The sequence below is a fragment of the Schistocerca nitens genome, unplaced genomic scaffold (genome assembly GCF_023898315.1).
Source record: "Schistocerca nitens isolate TAMUIC-IGC-003100 unplaced genomic scaffold, iqSchNite1.1 HiC_scaffold_465, whole genome shotgun sequence".
Taxonomy (NCBI): Eukaryota; Metazoa; Arthropoda; class Insecta; order Orthoptera; family Acrididae; genus Schistocerca; species Schistocerca nitens.
Window position 1 is genome coordinate 921,250 of NW_026045998.1, and position 24,694 is coordinate 945,943.

At 42.7% G+C, this 24,694-nt stretch overlaps 1 protein-coding gene across 2 annotated transcripts in view; it reads left to right on the forward strand.

Moving 5' to 3' along the window:
- LOC126232159 (uncharacterized) overlaps nt 1-24,402 on the forward strand; it is a 237,293-nt gene extending 212,891 nt beyond the window's left edge. For both annotated transcript variants that reach the window (XM_049942465.1, XM_049942466.1), the window contains exons 3-4: nt 21,494-21,584; nt 23,530-24,402. In XM_049942465.1, coding sequence (XP_049798422.1) covers nt 21,546-21,584; nt 23,530-24,012 — 522 coding nt within the window. In that variant the 5' untranslated portion in view covers nt 21,494-21,545 and the 3' untranslated portion in view covers nt 24,013-24,402. The remainder of the gene's footprint in view (nt 1-21,493; nt 21,585-23,529) is intronic.
- Nucleotides 24,403-24,694: the final 292 nt, after the last annotated feature.

Below are 24,694 nucleotides of genomic sequence, written 5' to 3' on the forward strand. Positions count from 1 at the left end.
ACTTACCTTAGAAGAAAGATTAAGGAAAGGCAAACCTACATTTCTAGCATTTGTAGACTTAGAGATAGCTTTTGACAATGTTGACTGGAATACTCTCTTTCAAATTCTGAAGGTGGCAGGGGTAAAATACAGGGAGCGAAAGGCTATTTACAATTTGTACAGAAACCAGATGGCAGTTATAAGAGTCGAGGGACATGAAAGGGAAGCAGTGGTTGAGAAGGGAATGAGACGGTTGTAGGCTATCGCTGATATTACTCAATCTGTATATTGAGCAAGCAGTAAAGGAAACAAAAGAAAAATTCGGAGTAGGTATTAAAATCCATGGAGAAGAAATAAAATCTTTGAGGGTCTCCGATGACATTGTAATTCTGTCAGAGACAGCAAAGGACCTGGAAGAGCAGTTGAATGGAATAGGCAGGGTCTTGAAAGGAGGGTATAAGATGAACATCAACAAAAGCAAAACGAGGATAATGGAATGTAGTCGAACTAAGTCGGGTGATGCTGAGGGAATTAGATTAGGAAATGAGACACTTAAAGTAGTAAAGGAGTTTCGCTATTTGGGGAGCAAAATAACTGATGATGGTCGAAGTAGAGAGGATATAAAATGTAGACTGGCAATGGCAAGGAAAGTGTTTCTGAAGAAGAGAAATTTGTTAATATCGAGTGTAGGTTTGTCAGGAAGTCGTTTCTGAAAGTATTTGTATGGAGTGTAGCCATGTATGGAAGTGAAACGTGGACGATAAATAGTTCGGACAAGAAGAGAATAGAAGCTTTTGAAATGTGGTGCTACAGAAGAATGCTAAAGATTAGATGGGTAGATCATATAACTAATGATGAAGTATTGAATAGAATAGAAAAGGGTCGGCATAACACATTTGAGCTAGAATGTGATAGTGGAACCCACATCCTCCAAAAAGTTGGTTAGTGGGACAGGTTTAACTGTAGCAGTCAGTCTACATTAGTTTAAAAAGTGATGATTTTGTTGTCAGTTGCGGAACTCGGTGAATGCAAAATAGATTGCGGTAACACTGACGTGTGGCATAGCCTAATAAATACACTTGTGCCATAATTAAATGCACTTTGCCATATTTAATGCAGTTTTCTTGTTTTGATGCCTTTATACACATGTATATTATCAAAAGAATAGTTGCTACTCACCATATTGAAGAGATGCCGATTCGCGGATAGGCACAGCAAAAAGACTGTCAAACAAGTAACCTTACACACACACACACACACACACACACACACACACTCTCTCTCTCTCTCTCTCTCTCTCTCTCTCTCTCTCTCTCTCTCTCTCTCTCTCTGTGATCAAAAATATCCGGACCCCCAAAAAGTGGAAGAACGTTTTGTGGAGCGACGAATCACGGAAGGCAATCTGATGGCAGGGTGCGGATACAGCAAATGCCCATTGAACATCATCTGGCAGCATGTGTAGTGCCAACAGTAAAATTTGGAGGTGGTGTGGTATGGTATGGTGTGGTCGTTTTTTTTTTTCATGGAGGGGTCTTGCACTCCTTGTTGTTTGTCATGGCAATATCACAGCACAAACCTACATTGATGCTTTAAGGGGAGATGGAAGGCAGTTTTTATCCCTATTCTGCCAATGCTATTTTACCCTTTGAATAGGTAGAGTTTTCAAAAGAACGATAAGTGATAAAACAATGAAATTTTTACTGTGTGTGTGTTTATATATTTCAATATACAAGTAAAATGAACATAATACCTCGTATGGTTTCGAAGGAAAAAAAATTATTCTTTTACTAGTAAAATTTAACTTTTTTGTACATTAATTATTATAAAACAGTTTCTGATTGTTTGGTGGTTCTCAATTCACTTGTAATAACTTACTACCATCTGCCGTGCAAATTGACCAAATTTCATGTTTCTAATCCCATTAGTTTATCAAATAATGGTACCTGAAAGTAAAAAATGTAGTTTTGTGAAAAATCCATTTAAAGTTTAATATTGCAATTCTAGTATAGTTATTGATGAGAATTACTTACCACTAATAAATATTTTCTTGCACCAAACTGAGCATCATCTGTATCATACTGGTCTTCTTTTCTTCTCTTAACCCTGTTCTTTTCAGTCTGGCTTATTTTGTGCATTTTACAGTAGCCATATGTTTTGCGGATTCTCTTTATCTATTTGCACCATGGATATTGCAGTATTTCCACTAGATTTTATGACCAATAATTCCAAAACATTCAGTTTCTAATTAAACCATCATAAACACCAATTTTGAGGGTTGTAAGCTGAACGAATACAGTTTTCAGGAACCGGTTCCAAATGACATAATTCACACATTCATTTAAATTTTGGGATTTCCTGTGAAGACATTTCTTCAACAAGGCATCTTTACAAAATAAATATGGGTTTAATTTAATTTCATTTAATTAAATGCTGTGCATTATCTCTGCATGGCGCAAAAAGAAAGGTGTGGCATTTCAGTGCCGGATTGCACAGAGCGTCAGGAAAACAGTCACGTCTCACAAAAAATTGTCATATTTATATGAAATAAAAACTGTTTCACGCAGGGAAGACCAGGCATTTCAAATATGCTAAAATCTAAAAACCAAATTTTTGAAGCCCACTTGCCTTCCGTCTCCCCTTAAGCACCTTCTTACTTCCCACTGTCGAAGAGCAGTTCGGGGATGGCGGTTGCATCTTTCAGCACGATTGAGCACCTGTTCGTAAGGCACGTCCTGTGACATAGTAGTTACATCTACATCCATACTCCGCAAGCCACCTGACGGTGTGTGGCAGAGGGTACCTTGAGTACCTCTATCGGTTCTCCCTTCTATTCCAGTCTCGTATTGTTCGTGGAAAGAAAGATTGTCGGTATGCCTCTGTGTGGGCTCTAATCTCTCTGATTTTATCCTCACGGTCTCTTCGTGAGATATATGTAGGAGGGAGCAATATACTGCTTGACTCCTCAGTGAAGGTATGTTCTCGAAACTTCAGAAAAAGCCCGTACCGAGCTACTGAGCGTCTCCCTTGCAGAGTCTTCCACTGTAGTTTATCTATCATCTCCGTAACGCTTTCGCAATTACTAAATGATCCTGTAACGAAGCGCGCTGCTCTCTATCGGATCTTCTCTATCTCTTCTATCGACCCTATCTGGTACGGATCCCACACTGCTGAGCAGTATTCGAGCAGTGGGCGAACAAGCGTACTGTAACCTACTTCCTTTGTTTTTGGATTGCATTTGCTTAGGATTCTTCCAATAAATCTTAGTCTGGCATCTGCTTTACCGACGATTAATTTTATATGGTCATTCCATTTAAATCACTCCTAACGCGTACTCCCAGATAATTTATGGAATTAACTGCTTGCAGTTGCTGACCTGCTATATTGTAGGTAAATGATAAGGGATCTTTCTATGTCTCGTGGATGAATAGCGAGAGCTGGGTTTCACACAATCGTCTTTTTCGAAACCCGTTCTGATTCCTACACAGTAGATTTCTAGTCTCCACAAAAGTCATTATACTCGAACATAATACGTGTTTCAAAATTCCGCAACTGATCGAAGTTAGAGATAAAGGTCTATAGTTCTGCACATCTGTTCGACGCCCCTTCTTGAAAACGGGGATGACCTGTGCCCTTTTCCAATCCTTTGGAACGCTACGCTCTTCTAGAGACCTACGGTACACCGCTGCAAGAAGGGGGGCAAGTTCGTTCGCGTACGCTGTGTAAAATCGAACTGGTATCCCATCAGGTCCAGCGGCCTTTCCTCTTTTGAACGATTCTAATTGTTTCTCTATCCCTCTGTCATCTATTTCGATATCTACCATTTTGTCATCTGTGCGACAATCTAGAGAGGGAACACGACAATAACATCCCTGTAATAGACTGGCCTGCACAGAGTCCCGACCTGAATGCTGTAGGACACCCTCGGGATGGTTTGGAACGCTAAATTCGTGCCAGACCTCACCGATCGACATGGGTACCTCTCCTCAGTGCAGCACTCTGAAGAACGGGCTGCTATTCCCCGAGAAACTTGCCCACACCTGATTGAATTTATACCTGTGACAGTGGAAAGTGTCGTCAAGGCTGAGAGTGGGTTAACACCGTACGGAATTCCAGCTTTACCGATTGAGGGCGCTACGAACTTGTAAGTCATTTTCAGCCGTGTGCCCAGACGCTTTTGCTCACACAGTGTACGTGACCACGGTCTCTGGCCAGCAGGGCCAGACTGCGAGCAGCAGTACACGGTGGGAGAAGCCCCACAGGACGTTCTTCACTTCGGTGACTGCCTCACAGGCTGTGCTGTGTGGACCCTCCCCACTGACACAAGTTTTTCTGTATTGCAAAAGTGGGGAATCTCCCTGTAATATATCCTATGTTCCCGTAACCCCCCTCATCTTGACCTCAGTCATCATTCTTTTTCCCATCTGTCCCCTTCCTGGTGTCCATTCCGGCACTACACAGCACTCTATTGCATCAAAACACACAGTGCTTTCACTTCTCTCCTTTTGCTTTACCTCCCTCTCTTCCATCCTCTGTCTAACCTCCCGACGGCACCTAGTTGCCCCACTCTCCCCCCACCTCGTCCCTCCCACAATGTGGCTTTGGCAGCCATACAGTGGTGTGTGTGTGTGTGTGTGTGTGTGTGTGTGTGTGTGTGTGTGTTCCTATGATTGCCATTTTGGCTGAAAGCTTTCTTTGTTTGACAGCATTTTTGTTGGGCCTATCTGTGATTCAACTCCATTATGAGGTTTGTCCGGAAAATACGTATAAAAGTTGAATAATGTCTTTGTTAAAAGTTGCATTCACCACCAGGTGGGACTACTGCTGTAATCAATCCCATCGACGCTCAGTCAGAGTCGGAGCACTCTGCGTGTGCGGCAGCTTGTCGACAGTCACCCTTTTCCACCTGCCGTCGGCACGGAGCTCTCCGAGAAACAGCGCGTCAACATCAAGTTTCTTGCAAAGAAGCTAGGCAAAAATGGCTGAGGTTTTTGAGTGTCTGAAAAAAGTTTACGGAGACAATTCTCTGAAGGAACCGACCGTGAACGAGTGGTTAAAAAGGTTCCGAGATGGCCGAGAAGTAGTGAACGGTGGCCCTCGCCCGGGACGCCCGTCGGCATAGAGTTCCGATGCAAATGTCGAACGAATTCGGGCTCGTGTTCTTAAAGACCGTAGATTGACAGTCAGAATGATTGCTGACGAGCTGTCAAGCCCCAAAACAATCGTTCACGAAATTCTGACACAAAAACTTGAAATGAAGAAATTGTGCGCGAAAATCGTACCGAAGCTCTCGATGCCAGAACAGAAAGCGAAGGGGGTAGAGTGCTGTGAGGATCAGTTGCAAGCAGAGGAACGAGGGGACTTTCTCGACCGAGTCATCACTGGGGACGAGTCCTGGTTTACAAATTCGATGTGGAGCTCAAATCTCAAAGCGAGGAATGGAAACGAGCTGGAGAACCGAGAACAAAAAAGTCGCAAAAATCGAGGTCCAATGTGAAAACAATGTTGATTGTTTCCTTTGATTCTAGGGGCATTGTTCACAAGGAATGTGTTCCTCCTGGCCAGAGAGTGAACAGAAATTTTAACGTCGACGTTCTGACACGTCTCAGAGCTCGTGCGGCCCGAGTTTGACCGGAGTTGGCAAAAGGGGGCATCACGACAATGCACCCGCTCACACGTCGCTCGTTGTGCGCGAGTTTATACGTATTTTTCGGACAAACCTCGTACGTGGCGAGTAGCGACTATCCTTTCCACAATGCCAATTTTCCGTCCTGGATTCTCCATTGTTCATACATATCATACATAAACTGCAACAAAATTGCAAGGACCATACCACCATCTCATTTTTCTGCATTGCTACGGTGCAGTGAACGTAAAGGCAAATTTGTAGTCAAGTGCCACAAATGTCAGAGTGTAGTTAAATTAGTAAGCATCACTTTAGATGTTGGAAAAATTGACACACATTGTAATGATAGCATAAATTGTGTTCTTTGCTGTAAATCACTCTGCCATTCTGTTAATAATTCATAGCTGCTTCATTGGCTTCGATCAATTACCCAACACTCTAGTCTGTGACTACGTTAACGATTAACCTGTGCCCAAGATTGAGATTGTTCGTGTTCGAGCCTGATTTCTACATTAAATTCTCGTAACCGAAGCTCTCTCCTGCAATCTGTATTGTCTCGACAGCTGTGGGCAGGACTGTATTTGAAGGCCTTGGTCAACAGGTGAGTGACCTCATTTGTGTCGACAGATCTCTTTGTGGGCCGAGTCACCGGGCAGTTCTGTGACACTTTTGGCTACTCTGATGACATAATGAACCAGTTCTCTGACATCCCACAGAGACGAGACTGTATCGGTGGCAGTCCGTACCGACCTCTGCTGGCAGCTTTCACCACCTTGTGTTACTTTTGCGTGCCGTGTAGATCTGATCAGATGCAGAATCCTGGCCGCCTCCTACGGTGTTCTGACCGCCCGGCCCCCCATTGTGAAACGTGAGGAAGATTCACAGCAAACTTACTTGGCAGTTTGTGTGACTGCTTCCCATCTTCTACCTGGCTCGCTTGTAGAAGTTTCGTATATTCTCCCTGAAGGTTCTGGAGCAATAAGAGTACATGAATGCTACCTGCACTGTCCAATAATGCACCCTGTACGGCATCTGACACCACGGCCTGCAAGACGGGAAGCCACAGAGAACGCCAGTTAACGTGAGACACGAAACAGAATGTCGAGGTTTGGAGTCTTTCTCAAACTACTGAGTAAAACCGATTGATTCTCTCTCGTCTAATAGCCTCATTCGGCAGGTTCGTAATGAAGTAACGTCTATCATTTTGTTAAAAAACCAGAATTATTGTGATGTTTTCATGTTAAGTAAACTATTGCAAAAAATTGAATAGTTTGGATAGGAAAACAAGGATTGCTGTGAATTTGCGTTTTATTTGTGTTGCATACTTTCTGCATATGAAAACGCAGCTAATGTATTGAACTAGTCTGTAAACTTGACAAAATGGACTGTATGAAATGGACTTGGTTCAGATTGTGCCACATCATCTCATCTGTATCTTACAAATGGTTTGGGATATAGAAACAAAATTTTGGCAAATGATAGCATGCAAAGAGAAGAGTATTTTTCCATATAGTTAAAATGCAAAACTTCCTTATCTTCATGATATTTAAATAACTACAGATTTTTCAATAAAATAATATAAATTTTTAAGGGACGTTGGTAGGTGGGGAGAAGTGAATTGTTGTGGGGTTTTCCAACAACGTAAATAAAGAAATTAAATGTTTCATGATGGACTGTTGTAAGCTCTGCTGTTTTTTGGTAAAAGGAGGAAAAGAAGTTAGGTACTGTCAAAACCAGCTGTCATATTTTCCCTGCCATGACAGTACAAACAAGAAGATGTGTTGACATTATCTTAGAAGACGAGTCATTGAGGATTGTGCCTTATCTGGTACATTACATCAGTGGCAGACAAGGGGAGGAGGCTGCAAGTGGAGGGGGCCGGGTTGTCTCTGTTTGTGGATGGAGGGAGGGGGTGTCCAGATATTTTTAATAAAGTCCCAGACAAGTCCAAATATGTTGAGTATATAAGAGACAGTGTTTAGTTAGTGCGTGACAATTGTCAGCAGGTCTGTTGACAATTTTTAGAATATTTGGGAAACACGGCTTGGAACTTAAAAGCTGCAGTGTGAGAAGTGATTATACTGCTGCCAACATAATTCTGCGTAAGAAAGACAAAGATGAGGGATATTAGGGCTTGTGTGGTGGCCTGTATAGGTGATCTTTCCCTCCCTCTGTTTACGAGGAGGGGAGGGGTTCAGTAAGTAATGCAACACTTTTTTCTGAAAGCAGGTTGATTTTATTCAGAATTCTAGTACACCATATTATTCCCCACTTGCTCAGCTGCAAAACACTATTATTCAACACGATCTCCATTCAGTGTGACAACCTCGTGTCACCTTACTGGAAGGGCTTATAAGCCCGCACGGTACAACTCTACTCGTCGACATCGGAGCCATTGCCTCGCTACATCCGTGTACCGCTTCCTGTGAAGTGAAGTGCGTCCCCAATCGGACGAAACAGACGGGAGTCGGAAGGTGCGAGATACGGACTGTAGGGCGGGTGAGGAAGAACAGTCGAACGAAGTTTCGAGAGTTTCTCTCAGGTGTGTGGGCTTGCGTGAGGCCTCGTGTTATCGTGGAGAAGGAAAAGTTGATTTGCATTATTGTGGCAGTGAACATGCTAAATTAATTTCTTTAAAGTGTGCAGCCAGGTCAGCACACAGTAGGTCGGACAGGTTTGTGCGACCTCATTGCGATGAGGACAGATACCTAGCTCAGTGGCTCACGTGGTTTTGTTCACTGCCAGGTCTCTGTAGACATTCTGCAAGCACCAAGGAGTGTGTGCGCGCTGCTCTGGTTTTGCACCAAAAGAAGCTCGATGACAGCTCTCTGCTCGGAATGCATGTCCGTTACAGATGCCATTTTGACGGCTACATGTAGTGCTGCCAGCTATTGGAACTTCGTGAAAATATAGGGACTGAAATTCTGTGATGTCCTTCAACAAATTCTGAATTCTTTCCAACTGATATTGACTGAGCAAGTGTTGCATTACTTATTGAACACCCCTTGTATGAGTGGAACAGAAAAGGAAATGATTAGTAGTGGTACAAGATAAGCTCTGTCATACGCCATACCGTGTCTTGTGGCGTATGTATGTCAATGTAGATAATGAGCTGGATGCAGCTATTCTGCAGGAAACATTTTGATGACTGTACCATCTACACAGGTTTACTGTAATTACAGTTAAGTCAGTATAGAAGACATGATTGTGGAAGTTGTGGAACCCATTTTAGCTTTTTATCTATGTTGGGAAAAACTGCAGAGGATATATGAAAATATATTCAACAGCACCTGGGAAAAGATGGGCTGGATATTGCAGTGAACGGATGAAGGTTAACATGATGCCATGTCTGTCTGATGTACATGGAGAAGTAAAACAAACAATTCAGAAAAGTCAATCCACAAGCTGTGTTCAGTCTCTGTGTCAATCGTTTCTTAAATATCTGTGGAGTTTCTGCACTCGTGTCTATTCCTGTTTTGGAATTGTAGAGAATTTGTCATTCTTTTTGTCATGTACTTATAGATTGTAATTACTTGTAGGAAAAAAAAAAAAAAAAAACCGACAGTTTGAAATAATTGCCTGGTATTTGCTGGAGTGCTCAATACTATTCCCAGTCATAATAGGGAAAGGGGAAAATAATTGTAAGCCGTTTGGAAGGTATGAAAGATCCATCTATGGCAAACCTTAATAGACGTGCAACAAGCTTGCTCTTTCCAGCTGCATGCGATTTTTATCTTTATGACCTACACCAACTTTAGCTGTACAGCACTGGAGGAAGTAAATTTAGTCCGACAATATGTGCAGTAGCCAAAAATGACTTTGGATTAAAGACTTGGCAAATTTAAAACCCCAGTTGAGTTTTTAGTGATGGAAGGAACTGTTACACACAATGCTGTTAACTTTCAAAAAATTACTTGAGAATGTGCTTATAATGTTAATGTAATGAAAGTTAGGTGATGTTATTTCTACTGAAGAAGACACCTGTAGTGACACTGAAACCCAGTCATTGCTTATTACAATAAACTTTATGTAACCAATTTGCTGTAAACATCATTTGTTGCAAGTTTATACACACTTGGTGCTGTCAGCCGTGTTTAAAATTGTGACAGTTCTGTCACTTTTTGCTTCAAAAAATGCAATGATATGGACATTGACAAAGAAGGAAGGGGGAGGGTAAATAAAACAATGCCATGTGAACTAGCGTCATGATGCTAGACACAGGTCGGCGATATAAAGTCAGTTCGTAGTAAAAGCATGTCTGTTACTGATAAATCGGATATATGCACAGTATGTGACAACTATTTTATGAGCATTGCTGGTGAATTAAATAAAAATATATTTTCTGCAGGGAGTCGTATAACACTCTTGGCAAATGCCTTTCTGAGATTGATTATCTGAAATACTGTGATACAGACAAGGGGAGATTGAGTCAATAGTTAAATCCCTGAACACGAAGGACTCATGGTTATCATGGAGTGCCTAGCAGAATATTAAAGTACCGTGCTGCACATTTTAGCCCTGTACTTAGCCATATTTGTAATTTTTCCTTTAGGAATCATCAGTTTTCTGAACGATTAAGGTACTCGTAGTAAAGCCACTTTATGAAAAGGAGAAAGGAATAATGTAGAAAATTTTGGACCCATTTCTATGCCATCAGTGTTTGCTAAAGTTATTGAAAAGGCTGTGTATGTAAGGATAATAGATCATTTTTATCACACAGTTTGCTACCAAATGTATGGTTCGGCTTCAGTAGTCCTTTAACAACTGAAAATGCTATATTCTCTTTTCTCTGAGGTGCTGGATGGGGTAAACAAAAGGTTTCAGATGCTAGGCATATTTTTTGATTTAACTAAGGCATTTGATTGTGTTGATCACAAAATATTGCTCCAGAAGTTGGACCATTGCGGAATACGGGGAGTAGCTCACAATTGGTTCACCTCTTACTTTAGCAACAGGCAGCAAAAGGTCATTATTCACAATGTTGATAACGGCTGTGATTTGGGATCTGAGTGGGGTACGGTGAAGTGGGGGTTGCCCCAGGGATCAGTGTTGGGGCCACTCCTATTACTTATTTATATAAATGATATGCCCTTTAGTATTAAGGGTAACTAAAATATTTGTTTGCTGAGTACACTAGCTTGGTAGTAAGGGATGTTGTGTGCAACACTGTCGTAGTTTCAAATAGTGCAGTTCATGACATAAGTTCATGGCTTGTAGAAAATAAACTAATGCTAAATCACAGTAAGACTCAGTTTGTACAGTTTCCAACACAACATTCAACAAATTCTGATGTTTTAATTTCACAGTATGGACATACGATAAGTGAAACTGAACAGTTCAAATTTCTGAGTGTTCAGATAGATAGTAAACTTTTGTGGAAAGCCCACATTCAGGATCTTGTTCAAAGACTTAATGCTTCAATTTTTACTATTGAAATGGTATCCAAAGTAAGTGAGCATTCAACACGAAAATTAGTCTACTTTGCTTATTTTCATTCGCTTATGTTGTATGGTATTATATTTTGGAGTAACTCTTCCCATTCTTCTTGTTAACAATATTACCTTATTCCCAAGAATAAGCAGCTTTAACTCTATTAATACTCGGCAAAAATAAAACCTGCATTTGCATTGGACTTCCTTAACTCTTGTGCGGAAATGTGTGCAGTATACTGCTGCACCCATTTTCAATAAGCTACCACAAGAATTAAAAAATCTTAGCAGTAATGCACATGTATTAAAGTCGAAACGTGAAGTTTCCTCATGCGTCACTCCTTCTATTCTGTTTAGGTTTTCCTTGAAAGCTTAAGCTGATTCTTGTTGTATTGTTGATTGCATTTACGTAAACTTACGGATTGACTTTTTTCGGTTTCAGAAACATTTTACTTTTATGCATTATTACTTTTATGTTGTAATTTCATGTACTGATATGTTCCATGACCTTGGAGATTTGCTCCTCAATTTGGTCCTATGGAACTTGACTTGTAAATAAAAATAAATAAATGCTGGATTATCAATTCAGGAAGTTCGTCAATCATCGATTAAATGCATTGACAGAATTATAAAGAAAATGTTGCAATGCTATTTAACCATGAAAAAATGGCCAAACTGTTCCAAATGGTTGAAACTAAATTTATGCTTGAAGCTGCTGATGTTCTGGCTGTAGCACTGGAGTATTTGGTAGAAATGTAAGAGATTGATAAGGAGCATGTGCTGAAAGAAATAAAGAGATTTTAGGCATCTCTGTACAAATCGATAAGTGTGTGGAAGTTGCTCTTAGGTTGATGGCCTGGGAAACCTTCAAATTTATAATTAGATGGGACTTCCACGAATCATTACTCTGTGTGTCACTTACAGTGCAATACTTCTGGACCATTTATCTCTGTCGCATCATCCGAGACCAGTTTCTCTGAAACTAATGATGAATCTAGAATGACTAGCCAGTCGAGCCATTTTATCAATTGAAAGGAGATGAATTTAAATGACATAATTGAGAATGTTGTTAAAATGAAGGCACAAACATACGTACAATAGCAATATTTATAACAACTAGTGTCTTGTACTGTGGTTACCAAACTGATACTGTAATTTTACAGGCTTTGTTTTCAGGCATCAAAATAAATGGTAATTTTCTTATTTTGTTGCTCTCTACCTGATAATTGCTGTGCTAAATGCTGATATACACTGAAAGTTTCGACCGATATCTTTGAGTATGTATATTACTGTTCAGGCCAGTTCAGTTCAATTACGGTTACATAAATATGTGGATGCTGGATACCACATTTGTATGGAAATGACATCTGTTGGACTCAAATGGTTTTCAGCTTGCAGGGATAGCTTGTATATTAGAGAAAGAAGAGAGAAGTGTGAAACAGTGCAGTGGGTCCAAAAAATGTTATTACGTGGTACAGAGGGGGATTTCTCACTCTACAAAGAGCCCGAGGAAGAGGAATCTGCATTTTTTAAATATTTTAGAAAGTTGAAACACAATTTTTTGTTAAAACAGACTGTTGTGACCTGCCATCACACCCTGTGAGAAACAATTTGTTCAAGGTTAAGTTTAGTTACTGGTTCGGTGCAAATTTTTGTGCAATAGTGATATTGTCCTCAATACCTTTCCCTTAAAGATTTAGAAATTTTCTTTACATTGTGTCTTTGGCTTTTAATAGTTAAACTGCATTGCAGTGAACTAGTGAAACCACGTAAATGTTGACCACTGATGCTTCCAAAACTGTTTCACACACAGTCCAGAGTGCTATTTTACAGTAAATAAGCCTGCCACAAATATGTATGTAAACAAGACTCTGATACATTAGTTGTTGTTATTGTGGTCTTCAGTCCTGAGACTGGTTTGATGCAGCTCTCCATGCTACCCTGTCCTGTGCAACCTTCATCTCACTTTACGTACTGCAACCTACATCCTACTGAATCTGCTTAGTGTATTCATCTCTTGGTCTCCCTCTACGATTTTTACCCTCCACGCTGCCCTCTGGTACTAAATTGGTGATCCCTTGATGCCTCAGAACATGTCCTACCAACTGATCCCTTCTTCTAGTCAAGTTGTGCCACAAACTCCTCTTCTCGCCAATTCTATTCAATACTTCATCATTAGTTATGTGATCTACCCATCTAATCCTCAGCATACTTCTGTGGCACTTCTTGTCCAAACTATTTATCGTCCATGTTTCACTTCCATACATGGCTACACTCCATACAAATACTTTCAGAAACAACTTCCTGACATTTAAATCTATACTCGATGTTAACAAATTTCTCTTCTTCAGAAACACTTTCCTTGCCATTGCCAGTTCACATTTTATATCCTCTTTACTTCGACCATCATCAGTTATTTTGCTCGCCAAATAGCTAAACTCCTTTACTGCTTTAAGTGTCTCATTTCCTAATCTAATTACCTTGGCATAACCCGACTCAATTCCACTACTTTCCATTATCCTCGTTTTGCTTTTGTTGATGTTTATCTTATATGCTGCTTTCAAGACACTGTCCATTCCGTTCAACTGCTCTTCCAAGTCCTTTGCTGTCTCTGACAGAATTACAATGTCATCGGCGAACCTCAAAGTTTTTACTTCTTCTCCATGAATTTTAATACCTACTCCGAATTTTTCTTTTGTTTCCTTTACTGCTTGCTCAATATACAGATTGAATAACATTGGGGAGAGGCTACAACCCTGCCTCACTCCTTTCCCAACCACTGCTTCCCTTTCGTGCACCTCGACTCTCATAACTGCCATCTGGTTTCTGTACAAATTGTAAATAGCCTTTCGCTCCCTGTATGTTACCCCTGCCACCTTCAGAATTTGAAAGAGAGTATTCCAGACAACATTGTCAAAAGCTTTCTCTAAGTCTACAAATGCTAGAAACGTAGGTTTGCCTTTCCTTAATCTAGCTTCTAAGATAAGTCATAGGGTCAGTATTGCCTCACGTGTTCCAATATTTCTACGGAATCCAAACTGATCTTCCCCGAGGTCGGCTTCTACCAGTTTTTCCATTCGTCTGTAAAGAATTCGCTTCAGTATTTTGCAGCTGTGATTTATTAAACTGATAGTTCGGTAATTTGCACATCTGTCGACACCTGCTTTCTTTGGGATTGGAATTATTATATTCTTCTAGTACACACAAAATACTTTGCCATTGTTGCAGCCAAAATGCTGCCTCACTGTGAATGTTGTTCTCCAACATGGAATGAATTGGCTGACATTCATACGCAGCTGGAAATCGTCCAGAGTATTGTCAAAAGATAGGCAGTTGCTGCGAAGCGGTGCGTCGGGAGAGCTGCCGAGAGCTGTGTACCTCCTGTACTGGTACCGGAGGTACCTCGAGTACCGTCCTCTCCTGTGAGTCGAGTCTCCTCTGCAGAAAGTACAGGAGCTGCCATTACTCGTCCACTCAAATGTGAGTGGCACGTCAGTCGTAGATCCGGGCCTGCCGTACAACGTGGAAGGGGACCGGGGAGGACTCGGGGTGTCGTACCGATCCCCGTAACCGACGAGTTGGAGTTGAAGTTTTTCACTGAAACTGGAACTGACTCTGTGGGACTCACTTCACCTGTTTGTGGGGAAACCTGTTTTATCCGAGTCAGGAGGAGCCAAACGCAAAAGTGTAGGGGTCTACTAATTGTAGGCAGTTCGAACATACGGCGAATGATGGTACCACTTGGAGAAATGGCTGCAAGAATCGGGAAAGGACACCGGGAGCCCTCAGTGTGTCTGCCCGAGGGTGTTACTCAATATGCTGAAGAGCCTATTCCAGCAGCCATTGAAGGGACGGCATCCAACAGACTGCACGTTATCCCACACTTTAGAACAAATGCCTGTCCGGGCTCTGAGGTCATTCTTGGGTCATTCCAGTGACTGGAATAGACAGCTGAGAAGACCCGACTTGTGCTTAGTTTGTAATGGAGCTCACCAATAGAGCCCATTTTTTTGTGAGACATTATACGATAATTAAAGTAGTTTTCGAAAACTGATCACTTAGTATGATCGTAAGGTAGGTCTTGCGATCAATTCAAATTTGGAAGTATATTTAAATTGAAACTTTTATTATTTCTAAAAGTTTGACTTGCATTATTTATATGTACAATTTTCTCACTCGTATTATTATTGTCACTGAATGATCCTTTATGCTATTTGATATTTCACGCAACTTCAAAATGTAGTATCAATAATCGATACAGAAATTGTAAGTTCTTTGTCGATATAACTCTGAGGTCATTGGTCAGCAACGTGATTTCGGCCACTCGCGTTTTGGCTGCGGTCGAGAGTTGTTGTTTCTCTGTGTGTTTCTCGATAAATATGTGGTATCCACAGCGTACGTGGTACTTTATTTTTGTGATCAGAGATTTTCTAAACAAAAATCGTGGACTCCTGCTTCGTGATTTCGGTCGGTCTAGTAATAGTCAAAACCCACACCTTTTTCATCTGGAGCAGCAAAGGAATCGATCGTCGCCTAGACGACGAAGCCACGTGCACGGTGGCTATTCGGCATCGTCGAGATAAGTGACATCGTGATTATCTCTACAGATTACTTTACATCTGTCAGCCACATCGTGACGGTGTCTTTACGGGAATAACTTTGCACCGTAGTAGTGAGGGTCCGTGATAAGTTTTAACGAAGCTCACAATTTGCGGCACTGTTCGCAGAACTGATCGTGGCCGCTCGTTTCCGAGTCGAGTGGAGGACTGAACCGGAGACTCTGAAGATTGTGTGACAAGCTAGGCTGTCACTTCCTGGACCTGTGCTGTAGGGCTGAGAACTGCAGGGTCCCCTTAAAGGAGTGAGGTGTGGCCTACACGGCAGAGGGCGGTAGGTAGCAGACTGTGTGTGGGGTGCGATTTTTAGATTAGACGGCTCTCCGTCCAGTCCAGACAGTGATACTTGTACGATACGGGGAAGTATCAGTGTAAGATAGAAAGAAATGTCTCCCGCAGGTGAGAGTATTAAAATCTTAACGGTTAACTCTCGAAGCATTCGCAACAGAGTGCCAGAGTTGGAAGTGCTCGTGAAAAGTGGTGAAGCTCGCGTAACACTAGGTACAGAAAGTTGGTTGAAAACTGAAATTGATGGCAGTGAGATTTTTGGGAAAAATTTGAGTGTATATTGACAGGATAGGCAGATGCGGAATGGAGGTGGTGTATTTGTTGCTGTAGAAGAGAGTCGTATCCACTGAGATAGAAATTGAAACTTCATATTGTTGGAGCGAGGCGCAGTATCGAGGGTGGGTGTAAAATACTTTTATCCATCTGTCGCCCACCAGACTCGTCTCCTGATGTAACAGAAACCTCCAGAGAAAGCTTCGGTTCACTTGCACGTCAGAGTTCCCCGATCGTACTGTAATCGTCGGTGGAGACTTTAATCGTCCGACAGTTAATTGGGAAAATTAGTTCTGTTTCTGGTGGGCACGATAAGACGAGCTGTGAAAATTTACTAAATGCCTTAACTGAAAACTACTAGAACAAATAGTTAGGGGCACCACTCGTGATGGAAATGTGTTGGATCTAATGGGAACAAGCAGATCTGACTTCTTCGAGGATGTCAGCATCGAAACTAGTATCGGTGAGCGTGATGCAGTTGTGGCGACAGTGAGTACCAAAGTAAAAAGGACAACTAAAACTAGCAGAAACTACATAAAAAATCAGTCGTGTCATCTCACTGAAGAACTTCAAACTTCCAGCACAGTGCAGGAGTGTGTACAGGAACTACGGGTAAAGTTTAAAAGAACAGCTGACCATGTGCTGGATGGATATGTACCCAGTAGAACAGCTAATAATGAGAGAGAACCTCCACAGTATACAGCTACTGTGGAGAAACTTGTAAAGAAACGGAGTTTACTATGTAATAGGCATAAAACAAAGCATCAGTCTATAGATAGATGCCAAATGAAATGTGTCAGCTGTTAAGAGCAATGTGTGATGCCTTCAGTGACTGACAGCAGAATGTTGTAGCGTGATATTTCACAAAACCCAAAGAAATTCTGGTCATATGTAAAGGCTGACACCAAAGTTGTGTCCAGCCCCTAGCAAAAGAGCCAGGGACTGTAATTGAGGGCAGCAAAGCAAAAGCTGAAATGCTTAACTTCATTTTCAAATGTTCTTTCACAAAGGGAAATCCAGGAGAATTACCCCAATTTAATACTTATAACACAGAAAAGGTGAATGGAAGCAAGTATTAATGGTGTTGAGAAAAAAATCTGAAATCCTTAAAATTGGACAGCTCTAGTGCCCTATGGAATCTTTCTGATTCTATACTGAATTTGCTGCTGAGTTAGCCCTCTTCTTACTATAATCTATTGTACACTCCTGGAAATGGAAAAAAGAACACATTGACACCGGTGTGTCAGACCCACCATACTTGCTCCGGACACTGCGAGAGGGCTGTACAAGCAATGATCACACGCACGGCACAGCGGACACACCAGGAACCGCGGTGTTGGCCGTCGAATGGCGCTAGCTGCGCAGCATTTGTGCACCGCCGCCGTCAGTGTCAGCCAGTTTGCCGTGGCATACGGAGCTCCATCGCAGTCTTTAACACTGGTAGCATGCCGCGACAGCGTGGACGTGAACCGTATGTGCAGTTGACGGACTTTGAGCGAGGGCGTATAGTGGGCATGCGGGAGGCCGGGTGGACGTACCGCCGAATTGCTCAACACGTGGGGCGTGAGGTCTCCACAGTACATTGATGTTGTCGCCAGTGGTCGGTGGAAGGTGCACGTGCCCGTCGACCTGGGACCGGACCGCAGCGACGCACGGATGCACGCCAAGACCGTAGGATCCTACGCAGTGCCGTAGGGGACCGCACCGCCACTTCCCAGCAAATTAGGGACACTGTTGCTCCTGGGGTATCGGCGAGGACCATTCGCAACCGTCTCCATGAAGCTGGGCTACGGTCCCGCACACCGTTAGGCCGTCTTCCGCTCACGCCCCAACATCGTGCAGCCCGCCTCCAGTGGTGTTGCGACAGGCGTGAATGGAGGGACGAATGGAGATGTGTCGCCTTCAGCGATGAGAGTCGCTTCTGCCTTGGTGCCAATGATGGTCGTATGCGTGTTTGGCGCCGTGCAGGTGAGCGCCACAATCAGGACTGCATACGACCGAGGCACACTGGGCCAACACCCGGCATCACGGTGTGGGGAGCGATCTCCTACACTGGCCGTACACCACTGGTGATCGTCGAGGGGACACTGAATAGTGCACGGTACATCCAAACCGTCATCGAACCCATCGTTCTACCATTCCTAGACCGGCAAGGGAACTTGCTGTTCCAACAGGACAATGCACGTCCGCATGTATCCCGTGCCACCCAACGTGCTCTAGAAGGTGTAAGTCAACTACCCTGGCCAGCAAGATCTCCGGATCTGTCCCCCATTGAGCATGTTTGGGACTGGATGAAGCGTCGTCTCACGCGGTCTGCACGTCCAGCACGAACGCTGGTCCAACTGAGGCGCCAGGTGGAAATGGCATGCAAGCCGTTCCACAGGACTACATCCAGCATCTCTACGATCGTCTCCATGGGAGAATAGCAGCCTGAATTGCTGCGAAAGGTGGATATACACTGTACTAGTGCCGACATTGTGCATGCTCTGTTGCCTGTGTCTATGTGCCTGTGGTTCTGTCAGTGTGATCATGTGATGTATCTGACCCCAGGAATGTGTCAATAAAGTTTCCCCTTCCTGGGACAATGCATTCACGGTGTTCTTATTTCAATTTCCAGGAGTGTAGATCTCTTGAACAAAAGAACTCTGCCCAGTTCTAGGAAAAAAGCACAGGCCACACCCGTGTACAAGAAGGGTAGAAGTGATCCACAAAACAACCGTCCAATATCGTTGACGTAAGTTTGTTGTAGAATCTTAGAATGTATCCTGAGTTCAAACATTATGAGGTATTGTGAACAGTGTGACCACCTCAATGCCAGGCAGCACGGATCCTGAAAATGTCAGTCACGAGTAACCCAACTCGCACTTCTCTCGCAGACGTACTGAAAACTTTTCATCGAGGTAATCGGGTAGTTGCAGTATTTCTCCACTTGTGAAAAGCATTTGACTCGGTACCACAGCTCAGGGGTGTAAAGTGAAATTTGTCACCGAATTGGGGACCTTTTCGTGTGGAGGACACAGTGTGTTATCTTGGGTGGAGAGTTGTCATCTGATGTAGATTTACTTCAGGGAAATGTGTTGGGACCACTGCTGTTCATGTTGTGTATTAATAACCGTACAGACAATGTTAATAGTAAAATCAGACTTTCTGCAGCTGATGCAGTTATCTACAATTAAGTACTATCTAAGAGAAGCTGCATATTGATTTATTCAGTAAGATCCTGAGAAGATTTCAAAGTGGTGCAAAAATTGTAAACTTGCTTTAAATGCTCAGAAATGTAAAATTTTGCAGTTCACATAACGAAAAAAATAGTAGTACCCTATGACTATAATATCAGTGTCTCACAGCTGGAATCGGCCTACTCATACAAATACCTAGGTTTAACACTTTGTAGGAATATGAAATGGAAAGATCACATAGGATCAGTTGTAGGCAAAGCAGGTGGTGGACTTCAGTTCATTGGTAGATTACTGGGGAAGTGCAGTCGGTCTACAGGCGAGACTGCCTACAAACCACTCATCCGACTGGTTCTAGAATATTGCTCAGTACTGTGGGACTCATACCAAATACGATTAGCAGGGTATGTCGAACGTGTACAGGCCAGCACAAATGGTTTCAGGTTTGTTTGATTCGTGGTAGTGTGTCGCAGAGACTGGAGGAACCGAACTTGGAGACTCTGGAAGACCGATGTGAAATATGCCGAGAAAGTCTACGGACAAAGTTTCGAGGACTCACTTTAAATGATGACCCTAGGAATATACGACAACCCCCTACGTATCGCTCAAATAGCGATCGTGAGGATAAGATTAAAATAATTACTGTAGGTACAGAGGCATTCGATCGTCTCGCACTGTGTACGTGAATGAAATGGGAAGAAACCCTAATACTGGTACAGTGGGACGTACACTCTGCCATGCACCTCACAGTGGTTTGCTGATGCGATGCCTGAAGGTTTCAGTCCATTTCTTTATCGAACATTATAAATGCCTGACCACTTCCAGATATATTCCACTTAATTCCGGTACTCTGGTTTTAACCATAGTATCTCTTCCACTTAAAGTTGCATGCATACTGCCATCCATTTCATTGTAAAATATTAAATAATATAGCGGTATGTATAGAAGTCCACTTTAGAAATGTAGTATAGAGCAAGTAATTAAGTACACTCGTGTTCTACAATTCGTAAGCTGCCTCATTGCTTCAATTAATCTTTTGTCATTCATTATAGAATTAAACATTTTAACAAAATAAACAACAAAATGGAACAAATTATAGCAAATAACAAAAATAATTATAGCAATAACACAAAATGTGTGACAAAACAAAGTTAGGAGATCCGTGTGTCACTGTATATCGGAAGGAAGTGCGTTTCGGGATCGTGTGATAAATGCGTGATGTCAGGCATCAAAGCTTTCTTCCTGAGAAACCTCGACGGTGATGCGACGGCCGGTGCGGACGCCGCCATTTGAAATGCATTGTGGAATGTTTAGACACGACATGACATAAGGTGACGTGATGGGCAGTGAAAACTGACCTTCATTAGAGCATAGACTACATACATTATCAATACTTCACTCTTTTCTGAAGCATCCGACTCATTTTGTACAGAGTGGACAAAAGTCCGACTGGGGACCTCGTTTAGTTTTGTTACCCTAGGCCTGCAGTAGTTTAACTTGCCACTGCATCTCAAAAAAACCTTGAACTAATGGCAGTTTTCATACCAAGTGTTGATGGAAAAGCACATCAGCCTCACACTGTCAAAATTAACAGATCCAGTGATGTTTCTAGAGATTATTGAACATTTCTTGTCACTTCAGATTTTGGTGATGCCTGCTTTGGTCCAGACTGCCCCAAGCAGATAATACTTGAATGTAGTGTGGCACTGTAAATGATTGACTTTTGCTTATCCTTTGTGTAGCTGCCTCATTATCATATGTATGCGATTGGACTGTGTGTGGATTTAAATACATATTACTAAAATGTATTCAGTGTTGTAGAACTGCCGTTACTGCGACACAGTGGGTGCAGATGCGTAGAAAATGCTGTGCGTGTACTTCGCTTGACAATATTTTATATCTTAGAAGCATGTCCAGTTGTTTGTGCTCAATAAAAACAGAAAACAAAAAATGTGATAATTACATGTTTACTGACAATTCATAGTTAAGACAGCTATGTAAATTAGTGTGAATCTGTGTGTGAATGATAATTAATGTGAAATTAATCTGTGTTAAAATGTTCAATTCGCTGTTAAGGTGTTAATGATCCAAATATCTGTTTATGAACAGTTCCCTGCAGCACAAACCAAATCGGAGAAGTTGACGCCTATTTGTTGCCGCAATGGAAGAATCGCTGGACGCTTCGTTGCCGGTTGACACGGTAAGAATGGATCCCTTTTTATTTCGTTCTTTATTTCATTAATTTGTCCATTGTGATCCGTAGATTTCCTCGAGGCCAAATTCCAGGTCGTTGTATACACCAACAAACTCAATTGGTACCCTGATGCATTTTTCATAATTTATGTGCAACATACGTGAGTAATACAAGGTGTAAAACTTTGCTTCTGCCATTTTTTTCCCCCTGCATTTGAGGCTTTAATGAAACAAATTGGTTACACACGTATCATTCGAAGTATTTTCCATCACTGGCCACTACGTTCTCCCATCTTCCGGGCAGTGTACGAATCCCACGTCGAAAAAATGGTTCATCTTTTGAAGTGATCCACGAATTGATCCAATTTGTGACTTCTTTGTGAGATCTGAAGTGTTGGTTAGCCAGGCCGTGCGCCATTGATCTAAACAGGTGATAGTCAGAGGGAGCAATGTCAGGACACTACGGCAGGTGGGGTAGGACTTCCCATTTTAACGTTTCAAAGTACGTTTTGACCCTTTTGCAATGTGGGGTCGAGTGTTGTCATACTGCAAAATCACTTTATCGTACCTCCCACTGTATTGTGGCCGTTTCTCTTTGGAACGCTCTGCTCAAACATATTGTGTTCGATAACGAGCACCTGTGATTGTTCAACTTGGTTTTGACACCTCATAGTACACGACACCGAGCTGGTCCCAACAAATGCAGAACACGATCTTGGAGCTATGAATATTCGGTTTGCCCCGGTCACAATGCGATGCAGAAATCCTTTCAGTTTTTTGCCTCTGCAACTGTTCACAAACGCCATTCAGTCTTTCTCGGTTTCAGCTCACACGGGACCCCAAGTTCCTTCTTTCTGAATCGTGCCCATAGCCTCGAGACGTTTTGAAATGGCTCGCTGTGTCACTCCCACTAATCGTGCCAATTCTACCAGAGTTTGACACGAGTGTTCACTCGGCAGTGTCTCCAATTCCGCATCTTCGAAAACATTCTCTCTTCCACCGCTATGCCGGTCTGTGAAGTTAAAATCACTCGAGACACGTTCTTTCACTAATACCGTACGTAATAGAGAGCGTTCGATGAGACTAACCTGCAGTTTTCTTCATATTGAAACTAAACAGTAACATCTCCCGCAAATGACTAGAATTAGGCTCATAAACTGACATTTTCAGTCGAGAAAAACTTTATGGTGCAGACACAAATCGACTAATGTTTGAACGAGGTTATGTTGACCGAGGTCTGAGCTAACTGTCTGACATCTGCGATCTGTTTCTTTCGACCACTACTTCCCATTGTCGCCACCTATCGGCAGAAGCAAAGTTGTACACCTAGTACGTATTGGAATACGCGTCTCAGACGTGTCTGTTATGATACAGCTTTCCTGAATTTACTTTGCAGTTTCAGTTTTTATGATGAAAAGTGCATTTAATGTGTGTGTGTGTGTGTGTGTGTGTGTGTGTGTGTGTGTGTGTGTGTGTGTAAAAGTTAGGTTATGCCACAGATCACTCCTGTTACCACACACTATATCCCGTATTCACGTTCGTTGGCTTCGTTAACTTCATAGTCAGATTATTACTACTACCTAACCTAGACCTTGTGCTATGCAACAGATCAGTCTGTGCACACCACCGAAAAACACCTAAAGGTTCAACTGTTAATGACTGATATTCGAGAGGTGTGAACACGAACTTCTGTCCGGAAAGCCCGAGAGATTTTTGAACAAAGTCAAAGGCAGTAGTTGAGGAAGTCTCACGTGTGAAAGGAAGACAGTATGAGGAGGAGAAAGGGTGGGTGTGGAAGGGGGGGAAGACGAGTGGATACATATTTCAGTAATTTGGTGGCACTTGATGTGTGGCATACCAGTCTTTTGTTTTACTTACAGCATCGTATCGCAGGCCTGCGTTACATGGCACGAATCCCCCTCAGAGTGTGAATTACTACCTTCCTGTTGCAGGCTGTGGCGAGCTCGAGAGGTCTTCAGCAGCAGCAGCAGCAGCAGCAGCAGCAGTCACCGGCGGCCGCGGACTCGACCACACCCACCCGCAGCGTCACTCCCACCGCGGCCGCTTCACCACGCGCCGCAGCGGTCTGCAGAACTGCCTGCCTCTCGCTGTCCCTCACATCTCTGTCCACTCTGGGGACGGGCAGGAGCTTTGCGGCACCCTGTCTGCTGTATCCTGCCGCTATGTGGAGGCCGCCCTGCTGCCACTTGTTCTGCACGTTGACGTCGGCCCCCGACTGCGGCAGAATTCCGCTGTACAGTGCGGTGGAGTGTAGCCGCGTTCGCGCCGGTTGTTCGCGTCTGTTCCCCTGGCAGAGACCTCGAGGACTTTGGCTGCGTCTCCGTTCTCTGTGCATTTTGAATCTGCTTCTCGACGCCTTGCTCCTTTGCGGTATTATTTTCCACGGAAATGTGTTGCCGCAGTGGAAAATCTGAAAGTCTTTATAACCGTGCCAATTACGTGCTAAAAAACCAGTACTGTGAGCAGCGTGTAAGACTTGACAACTTGGTCCAGTATGGGGAAGGACATTTTGAGGCTACACAGAATTACTTGTCAACATTTTTAGAACTGAAAGTAATGTCAGAGGGTGGTGTTCCACATTACATCTGATTTGGGAAACACCCTACAAAATCCCCTGTTCAGGGTTACCTTTCCTAACCCAGAAAACTAATTTTTGCCAGGCCACATATTCGAGGCATATCCTGTGATTTTAATGTGCGGAATTTCAAATTGAACTGTGGCCTCGGGCGTAGATCATTAAGTGGGGATTTGCATATTATTTAATGTGATTGAAGATATCGGAGTAAAACAAATTTTCATTTCGACACGTAAATGTATTCACTAAAACCATCTATTAACTTCACGTACAAAAATTGACTGTCAAAACTGTTAACAAGTCTGTTGGTGTTGAAATTCTGTTTGACTGAGTGTATAGCAGTGTTACTGGTTCACCTGTGAATTTACACACTGATAAACCACAGTGAAAACTGAAACTTTGAGATGGGATCAAAAAATACCTGGAATGGTGCAGTTGGGTGTGCACACTTTGTTGTTACGTGTTGTGGTACTAGGTGGTGTCGGTTAGGGGTATTCCACGTTGCTCAGGAAGCTGGCATC